At 39.0% G+C, this 21,075-nt stretch overlaps 1 protein-coding gene across 1 annotated transcript in view; it reads left to right on the forward strand.

Annotated features, from left to right (window-relative positions):
* Positions 1 to 21,075, forward strand: part of NBEA (neurobeachin) — a 515,614-nt gene that overhangs the window by 470,340 nt on the left and 24,199 nt on the right. The window contains exons 55-59 of the mRNA XM_009888422.1: positions 7,557 to 7,646; positions 9,149 to 9,326; positions 12,554 to 12,625; positions 14,767 to 14,922; positions 15,824 to 15,994. Of these exons, the coding sequence (XP_009886724.1) occupies positions 7,557 to 7,646; positions 9,149 to 9,326; positions 12,554 to 12,625; positions 14,767 to 14,922; positions 15,824 to 15,994 (667 nt within the window). The remainder of the gene's footprint in view (positions 1 to 7,556; positions 7,647 to 9,148; positions 9,327 to 12,553; positions 12,626 to 14,766; positions 14,923 to 15,823; positions 15,995 to 21,075) is intronic.

A 21,075-nucleotide genomic window follows, 5' to 3' on the forward strand; every position in this document is an offset into this window, starting at 1 on the left:
AACAGTAAAATCTTTTCTAATGTGTTGTACTCAGTAACTTGATCAAAGAAAGCAACATTTTCTTTTGCAAACTTAATACAGATTTGGGAGAATGATGACAGAGCAATGATTTCATTTGGCATGACATCAATGAACACACAAGAGTTTCAGTAAATGTAACCAATCTGTATTGGACAGGAATTATTACAAACATGACCATAAGAAATACAATAGTTCAACTGAAGAAAATAATGGCACGAAATGAGGACATAGAGAATTATAAAGAATGTTCTTTTAATGAGGGATGACCTTGTTGCTCTCTACAGCTTCCTGAGGAGGGGAAGTGGAGAGGGAGGTGCTGATCTCTTCTCCCTGATATCCAGTGATAGGACACATGGGAACGGTTCAAAGCTGCACCAGGGGAGGTTCAGACTTGACATTAGGAAGCATTTCTTTACAGAGAGGGTGGTCAAACACTGGAACAGGCTGCCCAGAGAGGTGGTTGATGCCCCAAAGCCTGTCAGGATTTAAAAGACTTTTGGTCAACGTCTTTAATAAAATTTGCTCTAATTTTCGGTCAGCCCTGAAGTGGGCAGGCAATCGGACTAGATGATTGTTGTAGGTCCCTACCAACTGAAATATTCTCTTCTCTTCTCTTCTCTTCTCTTCTCTTCTCTTCTCTTCTCTTCTCTTCTCTTCTCTTCTCTTCTCTTCTCTTCTCTTCTCTTCTCTTCTCTTCTCTTCTCTTCTCTTCTCTTCTCTTCTCTTCTCTCTTCAAAAGGGACAAAATAAAATAATTCTGAATGTAATTGTAAACAAAACTATAAATAAATATATGACTTTCTTCCAGCCGATGTTTAGAGTTTTGCACAGCATTGACTCTGCAAGCAGTGGGTTGCTCCCTGTCTGCCTTGTATGCAGGCAGAAAAAGCAGCCAAATTGCCATGGGCTGGGAGCAAAACCTCCAGTTTTAAAAATTATCGCAACTATAAAAAGAAAGTGGTGAACTTGAGCAGTGTGGCCTGAAGAGCCCCTATAACAACATAGACCTTGTCAGGGGAATTAGAAGTTAAAGCTATTTGCTTTAGAGCATAATGGAGTTTGCTGTAGTTTTTAGTGTAATTTAATGAGAGCATTTCATTACATCAGTAGTAAACTCCTTTGTCCCAGGCAGAGTTGGAAGAATACAAGAAAGAGAAAAACTATAGAAAGTTGGAGGTTTTTTTTCCTTCTTGGATAGGGAGGAAGTCCTTTTCAGTGTAAGGAAGTTTTCCATGATTTTCAGGGGAATGTGCAACTGCTAGAGAGGAAGTATTTGTGCTCCGGCACCTGGCAACCTCGCATATGAGAGCAGGCCTGAAAGAGCAAGGGACACTCTCAGCTGAACCCGTCTGCTGCAGGATATCCCTATTTATGCTATTTTTGCTTTATCTTCTCTGAGTGTGTTTGTGAGGTGTATTGAATTTATTTTCCATTTTCAGTGTATTAACCAAATACCTGCTTGACCTGGCAGAGTGTTTACAATATTTTTGGTCATAAGAGGCAAGAATGGGAGAACTAAAAAGATGAAAGAGGGAAGAACTAGGTATCGCAATTAGTAGCTTAATGAGGTAAATGTGCAAGCTAAAAAGCAGCTGTCCCTGAGACAAATAGGGTCACTGATGTAACCCATGCCTGTCAAGAGAATGGGAGATCTTACCTTTTACATTCTCATTCCTTTCGTAGTACTATTTCCTTTCACAGGGGAATAAGGAAGAAGTTCAGGGGTGGACTGACTCTGGGAGAAGGCTGAAGGTCAGCTCTGAGCTATTGGTCTTCTGCTGGGGAGACATTTAATTGCACACTGGATCCAATGAGATACCTCCCATGAGGGGAAGGAGCTTAAGATTGCTATTTCTCCATTGTTAAATTAATAAAGTGGCGACCTGCAGAGAAAATCCATTTCTGTGCCCATCTTTCAGTCCCTTGAGTATCCTGATTAAATAACTGACCGTATCGAAGCCTCCAGACTAGTTGAGTCATTGCTTGTGTTTAAACTACAGCACTTCTTTCCTCCAAACATAAGATAATAAAATGGAAATCAATACTCTTAACCTAACTTATCAAAAGTCCTGAAGATATTGATGCTGTTTAACAGCTGTAGATGCAAATAAAAAAGCAGTATCTCACACCCGTCGTACAAAACAGTAACATTCTCAAGCTGCTTATCCTGCCCACCAAAGGGCTGTCAGTCATGTTGACTCTGAAGAAGGTGGTGCTTTGGGGCTCTTGAGCGTGTTGGCTGCACGGGTGGGAGAGCACATAAAGGATTCCTCTGTTCACTTGGATGCAAAAATGAAATAAACTTCCAGGAAAGGCAGAGTTGGATGACCTTTGCTGTGGTGCTTATTTCTCAAATGCCTATAGATTTCGGCTCTTCATTGGCCTCAGTCCTCATGCACAGAGGAAAATGGATTATAGAAAAGCCTGAGTGTGGTACACAGGAGGAGCAATATACACCACGATTATGGGAATTAGTAATAAAAAGACTGAACATGTAAAAAAAAGTAATAAAAATGTAGTAAACCTCAGATAATACTTATTTTAGAAGGTTTAACTGACTATGGTAGTAATCAGTGCATATTAATAAAACAAGGCCACTACACATAAGAATAAAAACAGTGTCTTAGTATCTGCAATGCAGTCTGGTTTTAGGAATTCATTTTTTCCCTCCATGATTCAAAGTAAAAGTTCTCATGCTTTTATATTTCTTGTGTTAGGTAGTGACCAGGCATCTCTCAGCAAACGGGAATTTGCAAATTAGATGGACAATTAATATTTTCCTTGGTGATTTTGCCTGTATTTCTGAAGAACTTTTTTAGAGGAAAAAGTATGTTAAAAAATAACTGCTTCATGGCTTACTCTTTTTGCAAAGGTACGCCAAGCAGCAAGGAAAGCCTTCACTTTTGTGATGTTTCGGATGAGTCAATTCTAGCATTCTCATTTACATTAGGACTGTGGTTCTGAAATTAATCTGCCGATCATTGCTGTTTGGCATGCTTTCATTCACACTGCAGAGCAGTTTTGGAGAGCTTGAACGGGCTTCTAAGCTGCAGAAGCAGTGTGCTCCAAGGGTGCAGCTAGCAGAGCTCAGCCACTGATGGGGTCTGCAGCCAACGCTGGGGCCAATCTGATGGGAAAACCCTGCAGCGGGCACAGTTTCAGCATGGGTTACTCAAGAGGAAGGTGGTGCTGATCTCTTCTCCTTAGTATCCAGTGACAGGATGCATGGGAATGGTTCAAAGCTGCACCAGGGGAGGTTTACACTGGACATTAGGAAGCATTTCTTTATAGAGAGGGTGGACAAGCACTGGAACAGGCTTCCTAGAGAGGTGATCAAGCCTGTCAGTGTTTAAGAGGCATTTGAACAATACCCTTAATAATATACTTTTGGTCAGTGGTCAGGCAGTTGGACTAGATGATCGTTGTAGGTCCCTTGCAACTGAAAAAGTATCCTATTCTATTCTTAGACCAACTCCTTTGCCCTGCAGCTCTGCTCCTGTTGAGTTATGCTGCTTGCGGTTGGAGGCGTTGCCTTTGACCATTAAAATAGTTCTTACCCCTTAGGAAACAGGTTGCTTGAATTACTTAATGCAGATTTGTGTTTCTTTCAACCAGAATTAAGAAATAAACCCCAAATACTTTGGTAGATGGCATAATGAGCAAAGCAGATGTATTGAAGTCTTCATTCCACAGGAAGTTGACACTAGTGGCTGATCCTCAAGGTTACAGAGGAGCATCCCAGTATCCTTGTGAATGTACAACCTGCCTTTAATCATAAGAATTGGAACCCAACAATTTATTTCCTTTGAGCAAAATTCATTGAGGATGTTGCTCACTGGTATCTAAGATTAATATCGTTCATAAGATAGGATGATTTTATATACCAATTTCTTTACCAAAATATGTGTAAAAATATAATATAAATGTCTCTATCTTGTTGTTGAATGGCCAATACTAAGTGCTGTGAAGTTGTGTTTTGCTTGATTGCATAAATTAGGATGTGTGAGATTAACTCATTTTAAACTTTGAATTGTTAGCAAGTTTGCAGATATTGTTTCTTTCCTTGTTCTGACCTGTGAGTATCAAGAAACAGGCTAAGACCCGTTTTGTCTTTCTGCAGAACGTGATCATATCCTAACAGTTACTCCCTGAAGTGTCTGGAGCACAAATCTCATTTTATGTGTATTAAAAACAGTAGGGAATCTCAAATCAGCTCACTAAATATCTTCTCTGCAACACCTTATTAAGAAAGTGAAAACTAATATAATTGCCATTTTGCTGTTCCAAAAGTGTTAAATCTGGCAGCCGCTGAATTCCAAGCTTATATTATTTCTACGTGAAGGACATTTGAAGGTGAAGTGAGAATAAACTTTATGTTATTAAAATTTGTATTAAATTGACTAGAATGTGTGTCTCAGGGAGTGGTGTAGCACTTTGCAGATAATACTCAGGATCTGATGGGAGAAAAGGAATTGATTAATTAGAATGAAATGTTTAAGACCATTAAATAAATCTGAAGTTTAATGATTTACAGTTCAAGAAAAAATGCTGTGTACACTTACCAGTTTTCAGATTAATTTCAGATACAGCCAGAGTTCTCTTGTAAACAAATCAATGTATTACATTATTATTCACAGATCTGTTCTGTACCTGCTTTTCATTTTGTGTCAAGAGATCTGATGGGAGGCAGCATTAGGAATACCCTTGGGCCAGTCACTTTATCTCTGTATGCTTATGTTTATCTTCTGTGTTAAGTTTTGACAAGGTTTTTCTGTCCTTTTTAATTGTTGTGAGCTCCAGAGAGGAATACCAGTTGTAGCTGTGCACAGCTGTGGTGTTGTGCAGACTATAGTCTCAGTGCAGTAGTTGAATACTATGGGTAATTTTTAAGAAATATTGTTCAGTTTCTTTAATGCTTCTAAGAGTTGTCAGCTTTTCAAACAGTATTTTTGAAAGAAAAGGATAACATTACTATCCATGGGGTGGGGGGATGGAGGTTGTCTTGTATGCGCAAGCCAGCAAAAATATTCAATATTCCCCGAACATCAAGGTCTTGATTCTGCATTTTTTCTGGTTACAGAAGGACTTGGCATTAACTTAAATGTTTAAAAATTATGGGTGCATAAAGTATGGAAGTGAGTATTTACCAGGACGTCTTCAGCCGTAAAGTAACAGTTGCTTTTGACAGTTATGTTTTAAGTGTCCATTCCTCATAATCTGAAAAATTCATGCTGGTTTATTACCGCATTCTGCTTCTCTTTCTCTTCCTCTGTTACTATCATAAATCTACCCGAACTGGGAGGCAAAGCCAGCAAAGTTTATGTGTGCAGAATTTATAGCCAAACAGTCAGAATTTTCCAAGACCAGACAACATGAAAGTAAACATGAAATTAGAATTGGGCTGCACTGAAAAAATAATTTAATAATTCATTTCAATGTGCCCATGAGAGAACAGAAGTATTATTTAAAGGATCACTATAAAGGATGGGAGAGGAAGATCTGGGTTTTGTTCAGTATTACTGCCAAATACAATTCACACTCTTATTTCAACACAGAATTATTTCAAAAATTAAAATTAAATTAACCTTGATAATGATTTGAAAAAAGAAAAATGGAAATTACTTTTCTGCAAATGTTACTGACAGATCTGCGTTGGAAGCATATGCCAGCAGTGCCTGGTATTGTTAATATTAGTCTTTGTCATTTTGAAAATGAAATTCACAAACAAGTATCATTCCCTTCCCTTCTCCCCACCAGGCAGATCAGTTCTAGAGTACTGAGTGTGATAGATAATACTACCTTTGATTTGACTTGAAGGGAATTTTATATTCCTGTATAAAAAGTTTCTGCACAAGTGAAGGTATCTATACTGTATGTGAAGAGATATTACTTGTATGGTACATATAGATAGCTGCTAAACAGACATGTACATGCATATGCCCACACAAATGCCTTGGTTTTGTATAAAATTCCTCTATGATTTTAAATTAATTCATCATTAAATGATGCTAATAAAACCCAAGATGCTCACCAGTTCCCAAGAAACTCTCTGTGCCTTGGAGACTGAAGTTCACTCTGAATTAGTCAACAAACAAGAAATCACCTGTACAGGGATAATTGCAGCATCAAATGTGCCAGGGCTACAGTCCATTGGAAGTCCTTCAGCTGCATGACTGGACTTTGCATTAAGTTTCTTTTTCGGCAAATGTTTGTTTGTGGTATTCCATTATATACCTGTCAATCTAGGGCATCGAGAGTGGTGGACATCACTGACCTGGTAGGAAATCTCTCTCTAACATCTGTTCTTTCATCTATGCTGTGAAGCGGAGGAAAACAGATTGGCTTGTAGGAATTACAAAATATGTAGATTAAAAGGATACTTCTGTATCATAAAGTATTTATTGTGCTTCTTAACATTTTATGTCTGAAAGAAATAATGTAATTTACCAAGATAGCCATGTTTTTGGTGTTTTTTTCATGTTTCTTTTGTGGTAGCGAATGAAAAATTCATAAAGCTCACAAGAAAAATATTAAGGGTCAGTAGTGCAGGGCATGGTATATATAGGTACAGAATGCACAGTGCATTTCAAAATCCACCAGTTTAGTTTCCTATGAATGCTTTTCTCTCAATTTTACAAGGTCAAATAAAATAGTACCTGTCTGAAAAATAAGGAGTCATCTTAAACAGTATTCTTTGACAAGCAGCAATCTTTTGCCAAAGATTTTAAGAATATATCTTAAATATATTTTTGTTTGAATTAACTGTTTGAGTAGTGGAAGCATCTCAGTGTATGGGCTGTATTCTACTCCCTATTGAATTACTCCTTCAAATCTACTTCTGAAAGTAGATTTAAGTCTTGAAGAATGCATTAAAATTGCTATTTTTTCATTTCAAACCTGTGAAGCCTGAAAGCCCATGAAAGAATGCAATAAAATTAAGCATGAAATAAATACTGAGTGAACGTATGCAACTTGGAAAGATTTCTACATGAGTCTGAATGTGCCTGGCAAGATTTGTTTCTGGCATTGTTTTTGTTTTAACGTACGAATGTTGTTATTGAAATAGTAATTGTTTGGGCTTTATTTTATTTTATACATGAATTTTGTTTCTCAGTTTGCTTTTCTTTCCCCCCATTTAAGATTCCAGAGGCTTATTTTATTAGAGATCCTCATACTTTCCTCCTTACAAAGGACTTTATTAAGGTATATATGTTCTTTTCAGTGCAAAAAAAAAAAATAATCTCTCTCAAGACCTGAACTGCATGTCCTCACAGGTTAACATTTTCACATATAACGCCAGTTACTGGAAATGAGAATGGTTAGTTGGTTAACTGAAGCATGCTTGAAAGGAGAAGCAAAGCTTGTCTACAAAATACTAACACTTGGATGAGTCTGCAGCCTGGGAGGAGAGCACCGGGTGAATTTTCTGGACTTTTTTCATGGCTGACTTGGGATATGCCTGCATTGTCACACAGTGTGTTGACCTCTCTCCTTGATGCATATTGCTCATGACAGTCCCTCTCCCTTGCCCGCAGGCCATGGAGGCGCAGATACAGAACTTTGGACAGACGCCATCGCAGTTGCTCATTGAGCCCCATCCACCTCGGAGCTCTGCCATGCACCTGGTGAGACATAACTGCTGGCCGGGAATGCATTCCCTTTGAACCTGAGGATCCTTTGTAGGTCATGAAGTACCCATTAAGCAACACTTTTAATGCCCTCCGCGGCCCGTGCAGCCGCACTTTCTCTGCAGTGCTCTTGCAGAGCAAGGTGGAGGTTTGAATAGCTTTGGCTTCCTCTAGTCCTGGCTTTTCCTGTCTAATATTGTATAAAAAGGCCCTATCTTCATAAATATACACTTGATAACTACATATTTACATTCTGATTTCTGCGAGTAGTGGGAATGACTGCAGGCTTCTCTTAGAGTGAGCATGTTGTTTTGTTTTGGTTTTTTTTGAAGGATGCATTGTTAGGGGCTGATTTATGAACAATGCCTGCTTGAAAAAAAATGAAGTATTGGAGTTCAAATTGTGCTGGAATCCTCCCGCCTGTTCCCCTGGGAGAATACAATGTATATTTTGAATTTCAATTTGAACTTCAAAATTCATTCCCAATGCATTCATCCCTGTGCCTCTTGCAAAGAATTATATGAAATAGCCAGACTGAATGAGACAGATCTCTGTGCCCCTCAGTGCCTTTGATTAAATGCTTAGAGATATTTTCTTTTAAGTTTTGTAAATCGACAGTAATATATGCAGTAGTTTCAATCATTTTATCTATCTATCTACAAGGAAATCACTCTATCTAGTTGTACACTGGGAAAGTAGGAATTGATCTGGAAGTGTGAGCTGTGTTATTTCAAGTAATGTGTAGATGTCAAACGTACATAATACTTATTTTTTATATGGATAATATACTTTAATTATAATTTAAAGTGATAAGTAGAAAGGATTATTTGAACTTCTAGAAATAATTCTATGTTATAACAATGGTTGAAAAAAATAACATTAAAACCAGTACTTAATAACAGTATTATTATCGAAGTACAAAAAACTGTGTCACTTGGAGAATCGTCAAATGGGCTTATAATTACTTATAGATGCCCTAATAAGTATTTACTTTACATAGAATTAAATTGACTGTGTTTGGAAGTGCTATATTTCATATAAAGACCTCGTTAAGAAAAACTGAATATTTGTGAGTTTTTGAGTCGCTTTTAAGATTTCTTTTTTTAACCACTGTAATTTATAGCATTTATATTTATGATGTATTAATTAAATCTTTTATTTGATTCATATCTCTACTGTATGAATATTAACTGCTGTATGAGTTTACATTTTACTGTATATTAATTAATGCTAACTGTCATTTTGCGCCCTGTAACGATAACCCTTACCATACCTATTCTCTACTTGCCCTCGTGTAATGATCCAATAATAGCTTCTGATCTTGCTCTCCTCCATCACTAGTGTAGACGCGAAGGTAGTGTTGTTTTCCCTGTATGTGCACATGCTTGCCTGCTCTTTTTTAACCTCGTTTTCCCTCAGACCTCCTCACTAATTGTGTTATCCCTTCTGTTTTCTTCTGCTCTCTTCTCCTTTCTACTCAACAGTGTTTCCTTCCACAGAGCCCCCTCATGTTTAAAGATCAGATGCAGCAGGATGTCATCATGGTGCTGAAGTTCCCGTCAAATTCCCCCGTCACACACGTGGCAGCCAACACGCTGCCCCACCTGACCATTCCTGCCGTGGTGACCGTCACTTGCAGCAGGCTGTTTGCAGTCAATCGGTGGCACAACACAGTAGGTAGGTTCTCACAGGCACGTTTCATTCAAATTCAAAGACCTTAACAGTGCAGCTTTAATTTTGAGTGCAATTTAGCTAGATGTGGGTCAATCTCACTCACCTGCCCATGCACAAAAATTTACCGTGTTTTCTGGTTTGTGTCAAATAATCAAAGCTTGTGTTTTCTCTGGTGTCATTACTAGAAACACTTTCCCTGACAGCAGCACATCACCATGGCAGCCAATCGATTTGTGGTTACATCAGGATCAGCCTTTGATATAATGCTTTTCAGGAGAGTGCTGCTGCTCTTGACACAGCCGATATTAATATGTCCCATGTTTCAGGAGTACATACTGGCATGCTAGAGAGCGTACATCACTGTCTGCTGCTTGAGAGAGATTTCAGGTCTGTCCAGGAGCTTGTCGTAAGCCCTCCCCTGGGTCACCATTAGATAATGTGGGACCCTAAGCAAGCCTCAGCAGCTGGAAACCAAACTATTCTGAAGAGAAGTTTCCTCATTCCCTCCCAAAAGCCCATCCAACAAGGTCATCCCAAATTTTCCTTCCAGCCCCTCTTCCAACCTCTCCATATTGCTGCTAGGACTGCCCTGTCTCCTCAACTGGATGTATAGGCACTGAGGTTGTCCCAGGCAGTGCTAAATAGGTGGTGGGACCATGAGGTAGATGAGGGAATGAACAGGTTTCATTTTCTAAGGTACCTTCCTGCTGTGATATCCCTTATGCTGCAGTATCTGGAAACTTTTGAAGGTTTCTTACCACCGGGAAAAACGAGCAGGTACTTAGTCTTTGAGAATGTGACTCAGTAGCTGGTTCAGGAACTTTGTAGGGACCTGGCAAAAAAAGAAAAATGCTCCACTCCTTACACACAGAAGAAACCCCAGGACAGAAGTAGGTCCTCCTGGAGAGGGATTTGTGATATTTAGTTTAGATATCTACCTCCAGTAGACATACAGGCATTCTAGATTACCTAGGGATTTAATTAACTTAATTGTAAACATCTCCTCAGTGAATAATTCAAGTCAGGTGAAACAGATCCCACCTCTGGGATCTCACCTCTATCTCCCACTTCTGTCTGGCCAAAGACTGGTGTTACAGGCAATAATTAGAGGAATGAACGGGAATTCCCTTATAGGCATGCATTAGAAGAAATACCAGAGCAAGTAAAGTTAATAACACTCTGAATTCTTGAATAGTAATATAAGGTTTAATATTACTTTTATTCTTAACATTTAAATAATGTTAGCATGAATATTAAATTTCACATTATTCTGTTCTCTGTTTACAAACAAACTTTGCGTGGTGGTTTAGAGCCTACGACAGGAAAAGAACAGAGTATCTGATTGCCTTTCACAAATCCATGCGTTTATGATACTCTATCAGGTGCAACTGCATTAGATGTAAAAATGTTTTGCCCATGTCTTTAAAATGAAAGGGAAAAATTTAGAAGGAAAAAAACCCAAACAAAACATTTTTTAAAAATATTTTGTGATGGTGTCCTCAATGGAAGAGCCCGATGTCAGAAATTATTCAGAGGTACAGAAACTGTCCCCTGGTATTTTAATACTCTTTTGGCAAACATTGGTTGACTAATTCCTAATTAGTTTCCCTGGCTTTTTCAGGGGTGCTGCCCAAGTACTCTTTACTCATCATCGTTCACGTCTTCTCCATTTGAGGAGGCTTATTTAGTACTCAAGTACCACTTTCTTATCCAGACTGCCAAGTGAAGGGAAGCCAGAATTCCTACCCATACTTTACTGTGAAGGAGTCAAGGTCACTAATATTGCAGTATCCTGGATTTCAAGAGTTTACTTAACAACTATTATTTGAAGTTATCTACTTCAGTAGAAGTCATGTTGGCCTTTACGATGCATGTGACTGTTAGGTTTTAGTTTTTCATATATCTTCTTGTAAGACATAAGTCATGTTGCAAACATGCAGGATTCACATCATGAATCAACCATGAACTAAATTTCACACCATTTTAAAACCTCTGGTGTAAATTTCAAAGAGAGCAATACTTTCTGAATATATTGTGACAGGAAGAGATGGGAAAACAGAACTGTTTGGAGAATCAAAACTCATTCTAATGATTTTCTTCACTTTTGTGTCCTGTCTGGCAATGTCTTTTATTTTGCAAGACTAATCCAGGACATGGTATCAATTTCCTCCTATTACCATAATATTATTTTAATAAATCACAACTCTAGTATAAAGGATAGGTTCATCTACAGAAATGTATACACAGATCACTTTTACTGCTGTGAGATGTATGTAGAGCTTTAGAATTTATACACAGTAGAAGGCATTTACAAAGTAACCATCTCACAATAGAAGCAAATTAATCTAGGTTAATACCTGTAAAGATCTGTCCCAAACTGGTTTGGTTTTGAAAGAAGAGAAAGAAGGGAAGGAGAAATTCTCAGAGCAGTGTGTTTCAGAAGATGCAAGGGCCACTTGTAGACCCTGTTTTCCTTTACCTCCTCTGGTTGTCTATTGCAGTAGTAGAAAATTAAGTTTATTCTCCAGACTCTGTATCTCCTCTTATGGAGGATATTCTTGTGAAACACGTCAGTTCCTGACAAAAATGATGTTTTCAGTAATGACCATTCTGATATACATGCTAGGCAAAGTGCTCAGAATAGCCAAAGCAATGCTATCCGTGCATGAGAGCAGATAACTCTAAATATGCAGCCCCTGATGCACATTTGAACAGCTTAAGGACTGCTCAGGATAGAACTAATAGGAATAATTGTGACAAATTCACTGTAGCACACAATTTCCCAGCTAAAAATTCTAGATAAAACCGTGAAAAGATCCAAGTTTCTGTCACTTACAGGTTTCCATGTGTAAGAAACTCATAACAATGTTTAATCCAATTATTTTTCTTTTCTGTGCTATTAGAAGATCTCACCCAGTGCTGAAATGTGTAAAGAAAATCTCTGTTACACTATTTTAAAGGAGCTATTAAACGAATGTTTGTGGCTGCAGAAATCATGATGAAATTAGCGCTCATACAGTTATAGTTACTATGACATAACGGAAGAATTAACAAATGCATATTTGTGTCGCACAGAGGAAGGAATCTTAAAAGATTCATAGAACAAGTAATACTAAGAAGTTACTTTTTTATATATAATAATCCAATAATGCAGTTTTAAACCTAGAAAAATCATATTTAAATTGAGACAACGAGGTTCCTATGTCCTTTATTCTTCCTTTCACATGTAGGCCTTCGGGGAGCCCCAGGATATTCTTTGGATCAAGCCCATCATCTTCCAATCGAAATGGATCCATTGATTGGTATGTTGGGATGAAAATGTAGCAATATATTTGAAAATGGCATTTTCAAGAATTATCGATTAAGCTATATTTGTATATTATGCTTCATTTAACACAGAAGATAGGAAAATATTTATTCTTGTCAGTCCTGGAGAACTAAAAGCATTAGCTATTGATGCTGAATGAATTACGTGAGTGCTATTATTAACATCCCCAGCAATTGGTATTTAAGGAACAACCAATTAAGTCAGTTACGTTGTCAGCCCATATCTATAATTCTGTTCTTTTATCAGGTCACATTTGTAAAATAAAATGTGAGGGTCTGGTAGAGTTCACATATTTTCATTTCTTACAGCCAGCACTGTGTATATCAGTGCAGATGCAGATCCATTTGTTTTCATTCAATTTATTATTTGGATTGCTTTAGTCGGGATTACTAAATTAATAAAGAAAAGACTGGATTTTAAACTGATGCATGGTTGTATTTTTCAAATTCAAAAATATTTAAGGAAGTGAAGTATTTTGAGAAATAGCATCTGCTAAAAACATTAGAGAGATTGCAGGACTTGTATTCTTAACGGTCGTTATTTCTCTTTAATTGCAACTATTTGCTTTGTGGTTGGTTGTTTATTTATTTTGCCATAGGCACATTTTTGAGACAGAAATTGGGGGTAGGGAAGGTTCTTAGAGACAATTTTGCTGCATTGGTGAGAAAAAAATGCATTTTTAAACATCTCCAGATGAAAAGTTCCTTTTCTGTCTGTGTCAATATTCGCGGTTGAATGATTTGTATACAAGTACCTCAGGAGACTTAGCTTTCTCATTCTGTATGCTTCATTTGCTCATATAATGACAATGGTTTTCTCTTCATATTTTCCTCTCAAAAGCTAGGGCACAACTATTGTGCCCACCTGTTCTGGAAATTTGAGTAATTTGTTATTCATTATCTTTCAGTGGATGGACATAGAGGGTCTGGTAATTTAAATATGTGTTCTTGGAATGTATATAAACATGATATTAACTTCTAAAAGCAAATTTATAATAGGGTGGGGTTTTTTTGGTTGAGTCTCTTATTGTGTGCAGTTATGAGCAGCTTAATAGAATAACCAAAAATAGGGACAAAAGAAATATCAGAATATTATCTGCATTAAGTCATGTTCTTACGTTAGAAGAAATATGTCTCTCAGAGTGAGTTTTATCTCACCTAACTTCAATTAGCTGAAGTTAGTTGTCAAGATTCCCTCCATAGCTACTGTAGAAAGAGAAACCATCCTCTGGAGTTGTCTAGTGCTTGGACAGCTATTACAGCGTGAGATGACTTGCCACGTGAAGCGATGTCTCTCTCTCCAGTGAGTATAGAGAGAGTGTAGATAATTAACTTAGATTATATACTGAACTTCTAGAAATTATTCTTTATTGTATAGCCAAATCCTGTCTGTTGAGTCATAGCAAGTAAAGAGCACATTATCTGGTTACTCCCAGTCCTTTCCAACAGCTCCATTTGACAGTCGGCGTGGTAGGATTCTGCATGAACCATTCCTTTTCCCTCTGTCTGGGGGAATTTCCAGGTAGCATTGCTTCTTTTAACACAGCCTCCCATGGCCTGGCTCTTTGCTTGAGGAGTAGGTGATAAGGCAGCGTTGAAAGTGCACATTAGATTTTAATAACTTTGTTGGTTGAATCCCTACATCTTGGATCCAGTTAAGCATCTGCAGGTATGGGATGATGTCAAGGTCACACAATACAAGGTGGGATATTTTCTGTATGAGAGATACCAAGCAGCAAGAATTGACGTTCTGCAGTATTGTTGGAATTGACTTGGTATTTTAAATGCCTTCCATCACTTTCCCCTAGTTCAAGCTGGCTTTGGAGACTACTTCAACAGAGCACTCAAAATATTACCACACATTATGCAGTGCATAAGAAATTGTCATCTCCTGTAAAACCTTTTGTCTTATTCAAAGGGAAACCAGAAATCTCACAATAATTTTGTATTTCTGACACCCATATAGACAGCTCTAAATGTTCATATTCAAAATGCTTACTCAACAACAAATTCACAGTTCATTGAAAGTTAAATGTATTCATTTTCTCCTGTAAGTGGATGACAGGAAGGTGTTGGAATGACTTACTTGTAAAATGTGTTTTGCATTTCGTTACAGCCAATAACTCTGGTGTGAACAAACGGCAGATCACAGACCTTGTGGATCAGAGCATCCAGATCAATGCACATTGCTTCGTGGTCACAGCAGATAATCGCTACATTCTTATCTGTGGTTTCTGGGACAAGAGCTTTCGAGTTTATTCTACGGAAACAGGTGACCCCAAATACAGCCACCTGTTTCTTCTTAGGTCACAAAGTGGATGGTTGTCTTGATACTCCCATATCTAATGCCTGTGCTTACCCCTCAATCAATGATAAAGGGCAGTTTATAAAATCCTTCATTATTGTTTGAGCATACTAGCTTTAAGATACTTTTTTTTTTGGAAGATATAGGATGTAAAAGGAAATGGAAAGGCATATGATTTTGTTAGCGGTAACTTTTGAAAACTATAGCTATATTCAGGGATCAATCATATCAAACCCCAAATTTTTGTTACAATATTTTCATGGCTGTATTGTTTCTATCTCTATTTATTTCATGTAATAAGGCAGTAGGTTGCATAGCCTGCTACCGGGAACCTATAGTCTGTTTCCTTGTCTGATTGCTTAGCCTAATATCATGCAGTACATTGCTAAAAACTGATTGCAATAATAGAAAGAAGGAGGTGATGATCATAGTAAACCTTAGTTTGACATTAACAGAGAACAAATATAAATTTTTAATATAATAATGTAGCACCATTATGGAAAAGTTCATGTACTGACTTATGCATATCATTCATGAAATTCACAAATAGTGTTGTAACGCCACTGCTTAAATACTGATGGAGCAGTAACTCCGCTTAATATTCAGTGACTGCAGCACTGATGATTTTCAGAGATAAGGGTTAGGCTGTGGATTGACACAGAGCACAGCCCTCAATGGGAACATGAAAAGAGAAGAAAAAATCTTTGTTATTTTTTAATCTTGTTGTATCATGTAGTGAACTTTAATTAAGAGACATGAGGCAAAAATTACATTTGAACTGAATATTTGTTAATGATTTAGTTAATGATTTCTCAATACTGCAAGTACTTCAAAAACCTGAATTTGTACCACTTTGCACTCCCACCAGGAAAATTGACTCAGATTGTGTTTGGCCACTGGGATGTCGTGACTTGCCTTGCCAGATCAGAGTCCTATATCGGTGGTGACTGCTACATCGTGTCGGGGTCTCGTGACGCTACGTTGCTGCTTTGGTACTGGAGTGGCCGACATCATATTATAGGTGACAATCCAAATAGCAGTAAGTATATCCTGTAAAAAACACCTTCCTGAGAGGTCCTCTGTCACACCTATTCATTTTTAGCATTCCTTTTGGCAGCTTCAGAAGGTATTACCAAATATGTCGATTACTTCACTTACAGTTTGAAAGTTGGCATAAGAAGAGCACAACATGCTAAGCGATTCATTGAGTCGTAGACAAAAAAAAATGTTTAAACAGTCTGTGCGTGGTAACAGATAATAGTATGGGAGTAATTTTTAAATTCATAATTGCCTTTATCACTTATAGCATCATGTCATCATAAACTAGAACAAGATGGTTATGGCCTTTAAGTGACAGGACGTATATCAGTATATTTTGACTTTCCTTTCCCCAGAAATATTTTTTGGCATTTTAACTTACTCCTTTTGTGCTACAGCATGCTATATCAGCTGCTTGCCTTTTCAAAAAAGGAATGTCTCACATGCCATGGAATTAAATGAGTGTCATTGAGAAAGGTCTTTCTATAGCAAGCAAACCTTTGGAGAAGCAATGTGACTGAATAAAAATAGAAAAAGATAAAATGTCAAGAAGAGTTTACATTTCATTTTCAGGGGAGTAACTATCAGTGCTTTGCAGAGTGAAGGGGACACAACAATAATAACAATAATATTAATTTATATAGGAGGGCACTTAAAGTGCATTACTAATTTACAGAGTCCCTGCCCCCAAGACAGAAACACGACCACGGCTAAAGACAAGAGCAACTTTTATCCATATACTAGAGCTGTTTTGCACAACACTAAACCCATTTCATTTAAAGCAGTTTCTGAATTCTGATGATTATTTTCAGCACAAGGATATCGCCTCTTAAGATAAACATGGAAGAATCCATCACTATCAATTTTGATCTCTGGTTCAAGCACTGACTGGAGGCAGTTGTAGACCTGTCAGTTACAGACATCTAAGTGAAAGTATTTCTTCAACTGCATGTCTGGTAGAAAAGTGTTTTATTTGTTACAAAGTAAAAATTTTGTTAATTTTGCAGCAGCAGATTTTTTTATCATGTTTTAATTTTCTTCCCTTTGTCTGTAAACAGAGGGAAGGGGAAACAGGTAAAAGCCTCACTTTCTCACCTGACTTTCTTTTGCTTTTTTAACAGGGAGAGAATTGGGGGGGATTGTGTTCCCATAACAAATTTCTGTAATTTTTATATATATTCCAGGGCTTTTTTAGCACTTAGTTCTCAAATAGGGAGAAATTCAGTCTGAAAATCAATTTAATGTCACGGCACTCTGTTTAGCTTGATGCCATTTTGCTGCTTTGAATGCTTCTTTGAATTCATATCAAGTATCAGTAATTTCTGTGCTAAGAGTCAGAAATAAGTAAAAGCTTGCTTCTTTCGTTAAAGAAAAAATGTAAGACTTTTACTTCCTTTGATTATATGGGGCTTGGGCAGCCTTGCCATTAGCATCTCTTTACTGATACAAAGCGCTCCAATTCTTTTGCAGATACATTTATTCTAGTTCCAATACCTTTTTGTCATCATGAACATATCTGAATGCAAGAAAGTGGCACTTTTTGGAATCTCAGGTTTAATCTCTTAGCTCTGTAACTTTGGAGGAGTCTGCCTTGGAGATCTTTAATTTTATGAAAAGAAAGGATATCAGTCAGCTGACAGAAGTCAATGAAAACAAAAATGAGTTGTATTATTTGCTCTCTGTCTCTACCTCTGTATGAATAAAGCACTGTTTTGCTGAAGAAAAGGGCTTATAGTCAGATTAACGGGAGACTGTGCTGCAGATAGTCACGTCCAGGCAAACTTATCTCACAGGCACAGGTGGCAGAACTCAGGAAGGTTAAATACCCAAGTCCGCTGTGGTAGCTTTGAAATATATTGATCAGACTTCTTACTACTCATGTTGAAGACATGTTGCCGAGTCATCTTAAGGAAGAGTGATGTCATCACTATGATTGCTATCTCTACTCATTGGATTAAAGTTACCATGAATAGGCTAATTATGTACTAGTATTGTACTATAACCAGAACTTCATGTGTTGTAAACATATCCTTATTAACAGCTACTTTGACTTTTCAGGAACATACATCAGTAAGGATAGATCACGAGTGACTATATGCCTGAAGGACCTTCTGCCTTTTAAAACTTCTACAGTTACTAAGTCTTTCTACTGAAGTAAGAACTACTAGATTCATGAACAGACATAATAGTTGTTGTATAACTGATTCCCTGTATACTAAGTTTCAGAAGTGAAGCATTTTCAGCAATCCTTATGAAAATATGTTTGAAATTTTACATAGTTAAAACTACTGAAGTAGTGAAGAAATATTTCCTTTTCTACTCTACTATATTTTCTGGTAGAAGATTAGAATTTACCTTATAGGAAAAATGAAAGTGAGATGTTCACTGTAGGTCAAATCCAATTAGTTAACATCTTTAGAATGAATTTCCAGAAAGATGTAGATGATATTTTCAGGGGGAAAAAAGGGGGATTAGTTTTTTAAAAGCTGTCATCTGGAGACACAGATAAGGTATTTTATACCACAGTCTGTAAGAAGGTGAAGAATTCAAAGAAAAATGTCAGGTATAGTAATTATCTGGGTTAGGTGCTTGACTTTATAATGATCTTTTAAGCTGCAAGACAGTTAATTATCAATTTCAACTTCAATGCATCCAATTACCAAAAGGAACTTTAGTTAGAATGGAATGTTGGGGACTCCAGAGCTGGATGCAGTGGGGTCTCACGAGAGTGGAGTAGAGGGGCAGAATCACCTCCTTTGACCTGCTGACCACACTTCTTTTGATGCAGCCCAGGATGCGATTGGCCTTCTGGGCTGCGATTGCACATTGCTGGCTCATGCTGAGCTTCTGGTCAACCAGCACACCCAGGTCCTTCTCCTCAGGTCCGCTCTCCAGCCATTCCCCGCTAAGCCTGTATTTGTGTTTGGGATTGCCCTGACCCAGATGTAGGACTCTGCACTTGGCCTTGTTGAACTGTTGGCTTGGGCCCACCTCTCCAGCCTGTCCAGGTCCCTCTGGATGGCATCCCTCCCCTCCAGCGTGTCTACCTCACCAAACATCTTGGTATCATTGGCAAACTTGCTGAGGGTGCACTCAACCCCACTGTTCATGTCCGCGACAAAGATGTTGAATAGTACAGGTCCCAGTACCAACCGCTGAGGAATGCCACTCGTCACTGCTCTCCACATGGACATCGAGCCGTTGACCACAACTCTTTGAGTGCGACCATCCAGCCAGTTCTTTATTCACTGAGTGGTCCATTTGTCGAATCCATGTCTTTTCAATTTAGAGACCAGGATATCGTGTGGGACAGTGTCAAACGCTTTGCACAAGTCCAGGTAGATGACATCAGTTGATCTTCCCTTGTCCACTGCCGCTGTAACCCCTTCATAGACGGCCACCAGATTTGTCAGGCATTACTTGCCCTTGGTGGAGCCATGCTGGCTGTCACCAACCACCTCCTTGTTTTCTATGTGCCTCAGCAGAGTTTCCAGGAGGATCTGCTCCATGATCTTGCCAGGCACAGAGATGGGTCTGACTGGCCTGTAGTTCCCTGGGTCTTCCGTCTTACCCTTTTTGAATACAGGGCTTATGTTTCCCCTTTTCCAGTCATCAGGAACCTTGCCAGACCACCACTACTTCTCAAATATGATGCTAGTGGCTTAGCAACTTCATCTGCCAGTTCCCTGAGGACCCGTGGATGTATCTCATCAGGTCCCATGGACTTGTGCACCTTCAGGTTCCTCATGTGGTCTCATACTTGATCTTCACCTACAGTGGGCGGTTCTCCATTTTCCCAATCCTCGCGTTTACATTCTGCGTCATGGGCAGTGTGGCTGCAGTCCTTGCCAGTGAAAACTAAGGCAAAAAAGTTGTTGAGGACCTCAGCTCTGTCTCTGTCCCGGGTAACCAGCTGTTCCGTTTCCTTCCGGAGAGGGCCCACATCTTCCCTAGTCTTTCTTTTCTCGCTGACATACTTAAAGAAGGATTTTTTGTTTGTCTTAATGTCCGTGGCCAGATTGAGTTCTATCTGGGCTTTAGCTAGTCTAACCCGATCCCTGGCTGCTCGAATTCGTCCCAGGCTACCTCCCCCTGTTTCCACCCCCTATAGGCCTCCCTTTTCCTTTTGGTCATGTCCAGGAGCTCCTTGTTCATCCATGCAGGCCTCCTGACTTTTCTGCCTGCCTTACCCTTTGTAGGGATGCATCGCTCCTGAGCTTGGAGGAGGCGGTCCTTGAATATTAATGAACTTTCCTGGGCCCCTCTTCGCTCCGCGACACCATACTAAGCAGCTTCTTCAAGAGGCCAAAGTCAGCTCTCCCAAAGTCCAGGATTGTCAGCCTGCTGCACACTTTCCTCGCTGCCTCGAGGATCTCTAACTCGACCATTTCATGGTCACTACAGCCCAGGCTGCCCTTGAGTTTTGACACTGTCTATCAGTCCCTCCTTGTTGGTAAGGACAAGGTCCAGCATTGCTCCTCTCCTCGTTAGCTCCTCAACCACTTGGAGAAGGAAGTTGTCCTCAATGCAATCCAAGAACCTCCTGGATGGCCTATGCCTGGCTGTGTTACCCTTCCAACAAATGCCAGGGTGGTTGAAGTCACCCATGAGGACCAGGTTCTGTCTATAGAGGGCTTCATCCACTTGGTCTTCTTGGTCAGGTGGCCTGTAGCAGACCCCCAGTGTAATGTCCCCTGCTCCCGATTTCCTTTTAATCCTGACCCATAGGCTCTCAGTTGGCTCATTATCTATCCCTAGGCTGAGCTCCAGCTCAGCATTCCAGCTGCTTGTTAACATATAAGGCAACACTGCGTCCTCGTTTCCTTTGCCTGTCTCTCCTAAGGAGCCTGTAGCCTTCCATGGCAACACTCCAGTCATAGGAGTCATCCCACCAAGTTTCTACAATACAGAATCACAGAATCACAGAATGGTTAGGGTTGGAAGGGACCTCTGGAGATCATCTAGTCCAACCCCCCTTCCAGAGCAGGGTCACCTACAGCAGGTTGCACAGGATGGCGTCCAGGCGGGTTTTGAATGTCTCCAGAGTGGGAGACTCCACCACCTCTCTGGGCAGCCTGTTCC

This window comes from Charadrius vociferus, unplaced genomic scaffold (genome assembly GCF_000708025.1).
Source record: "Charadrius vociferus isolate BGI_N301 unplaced genomic scaffold, ASM70802v2 scaffold16, whole genome shotgun sequence".
Lineage (NCBI taxonomy): Eukaryota > Metazoa > Chordata > Aves > Charadriiformes > Charadriidae > Charadrius > Charadrius vociferus.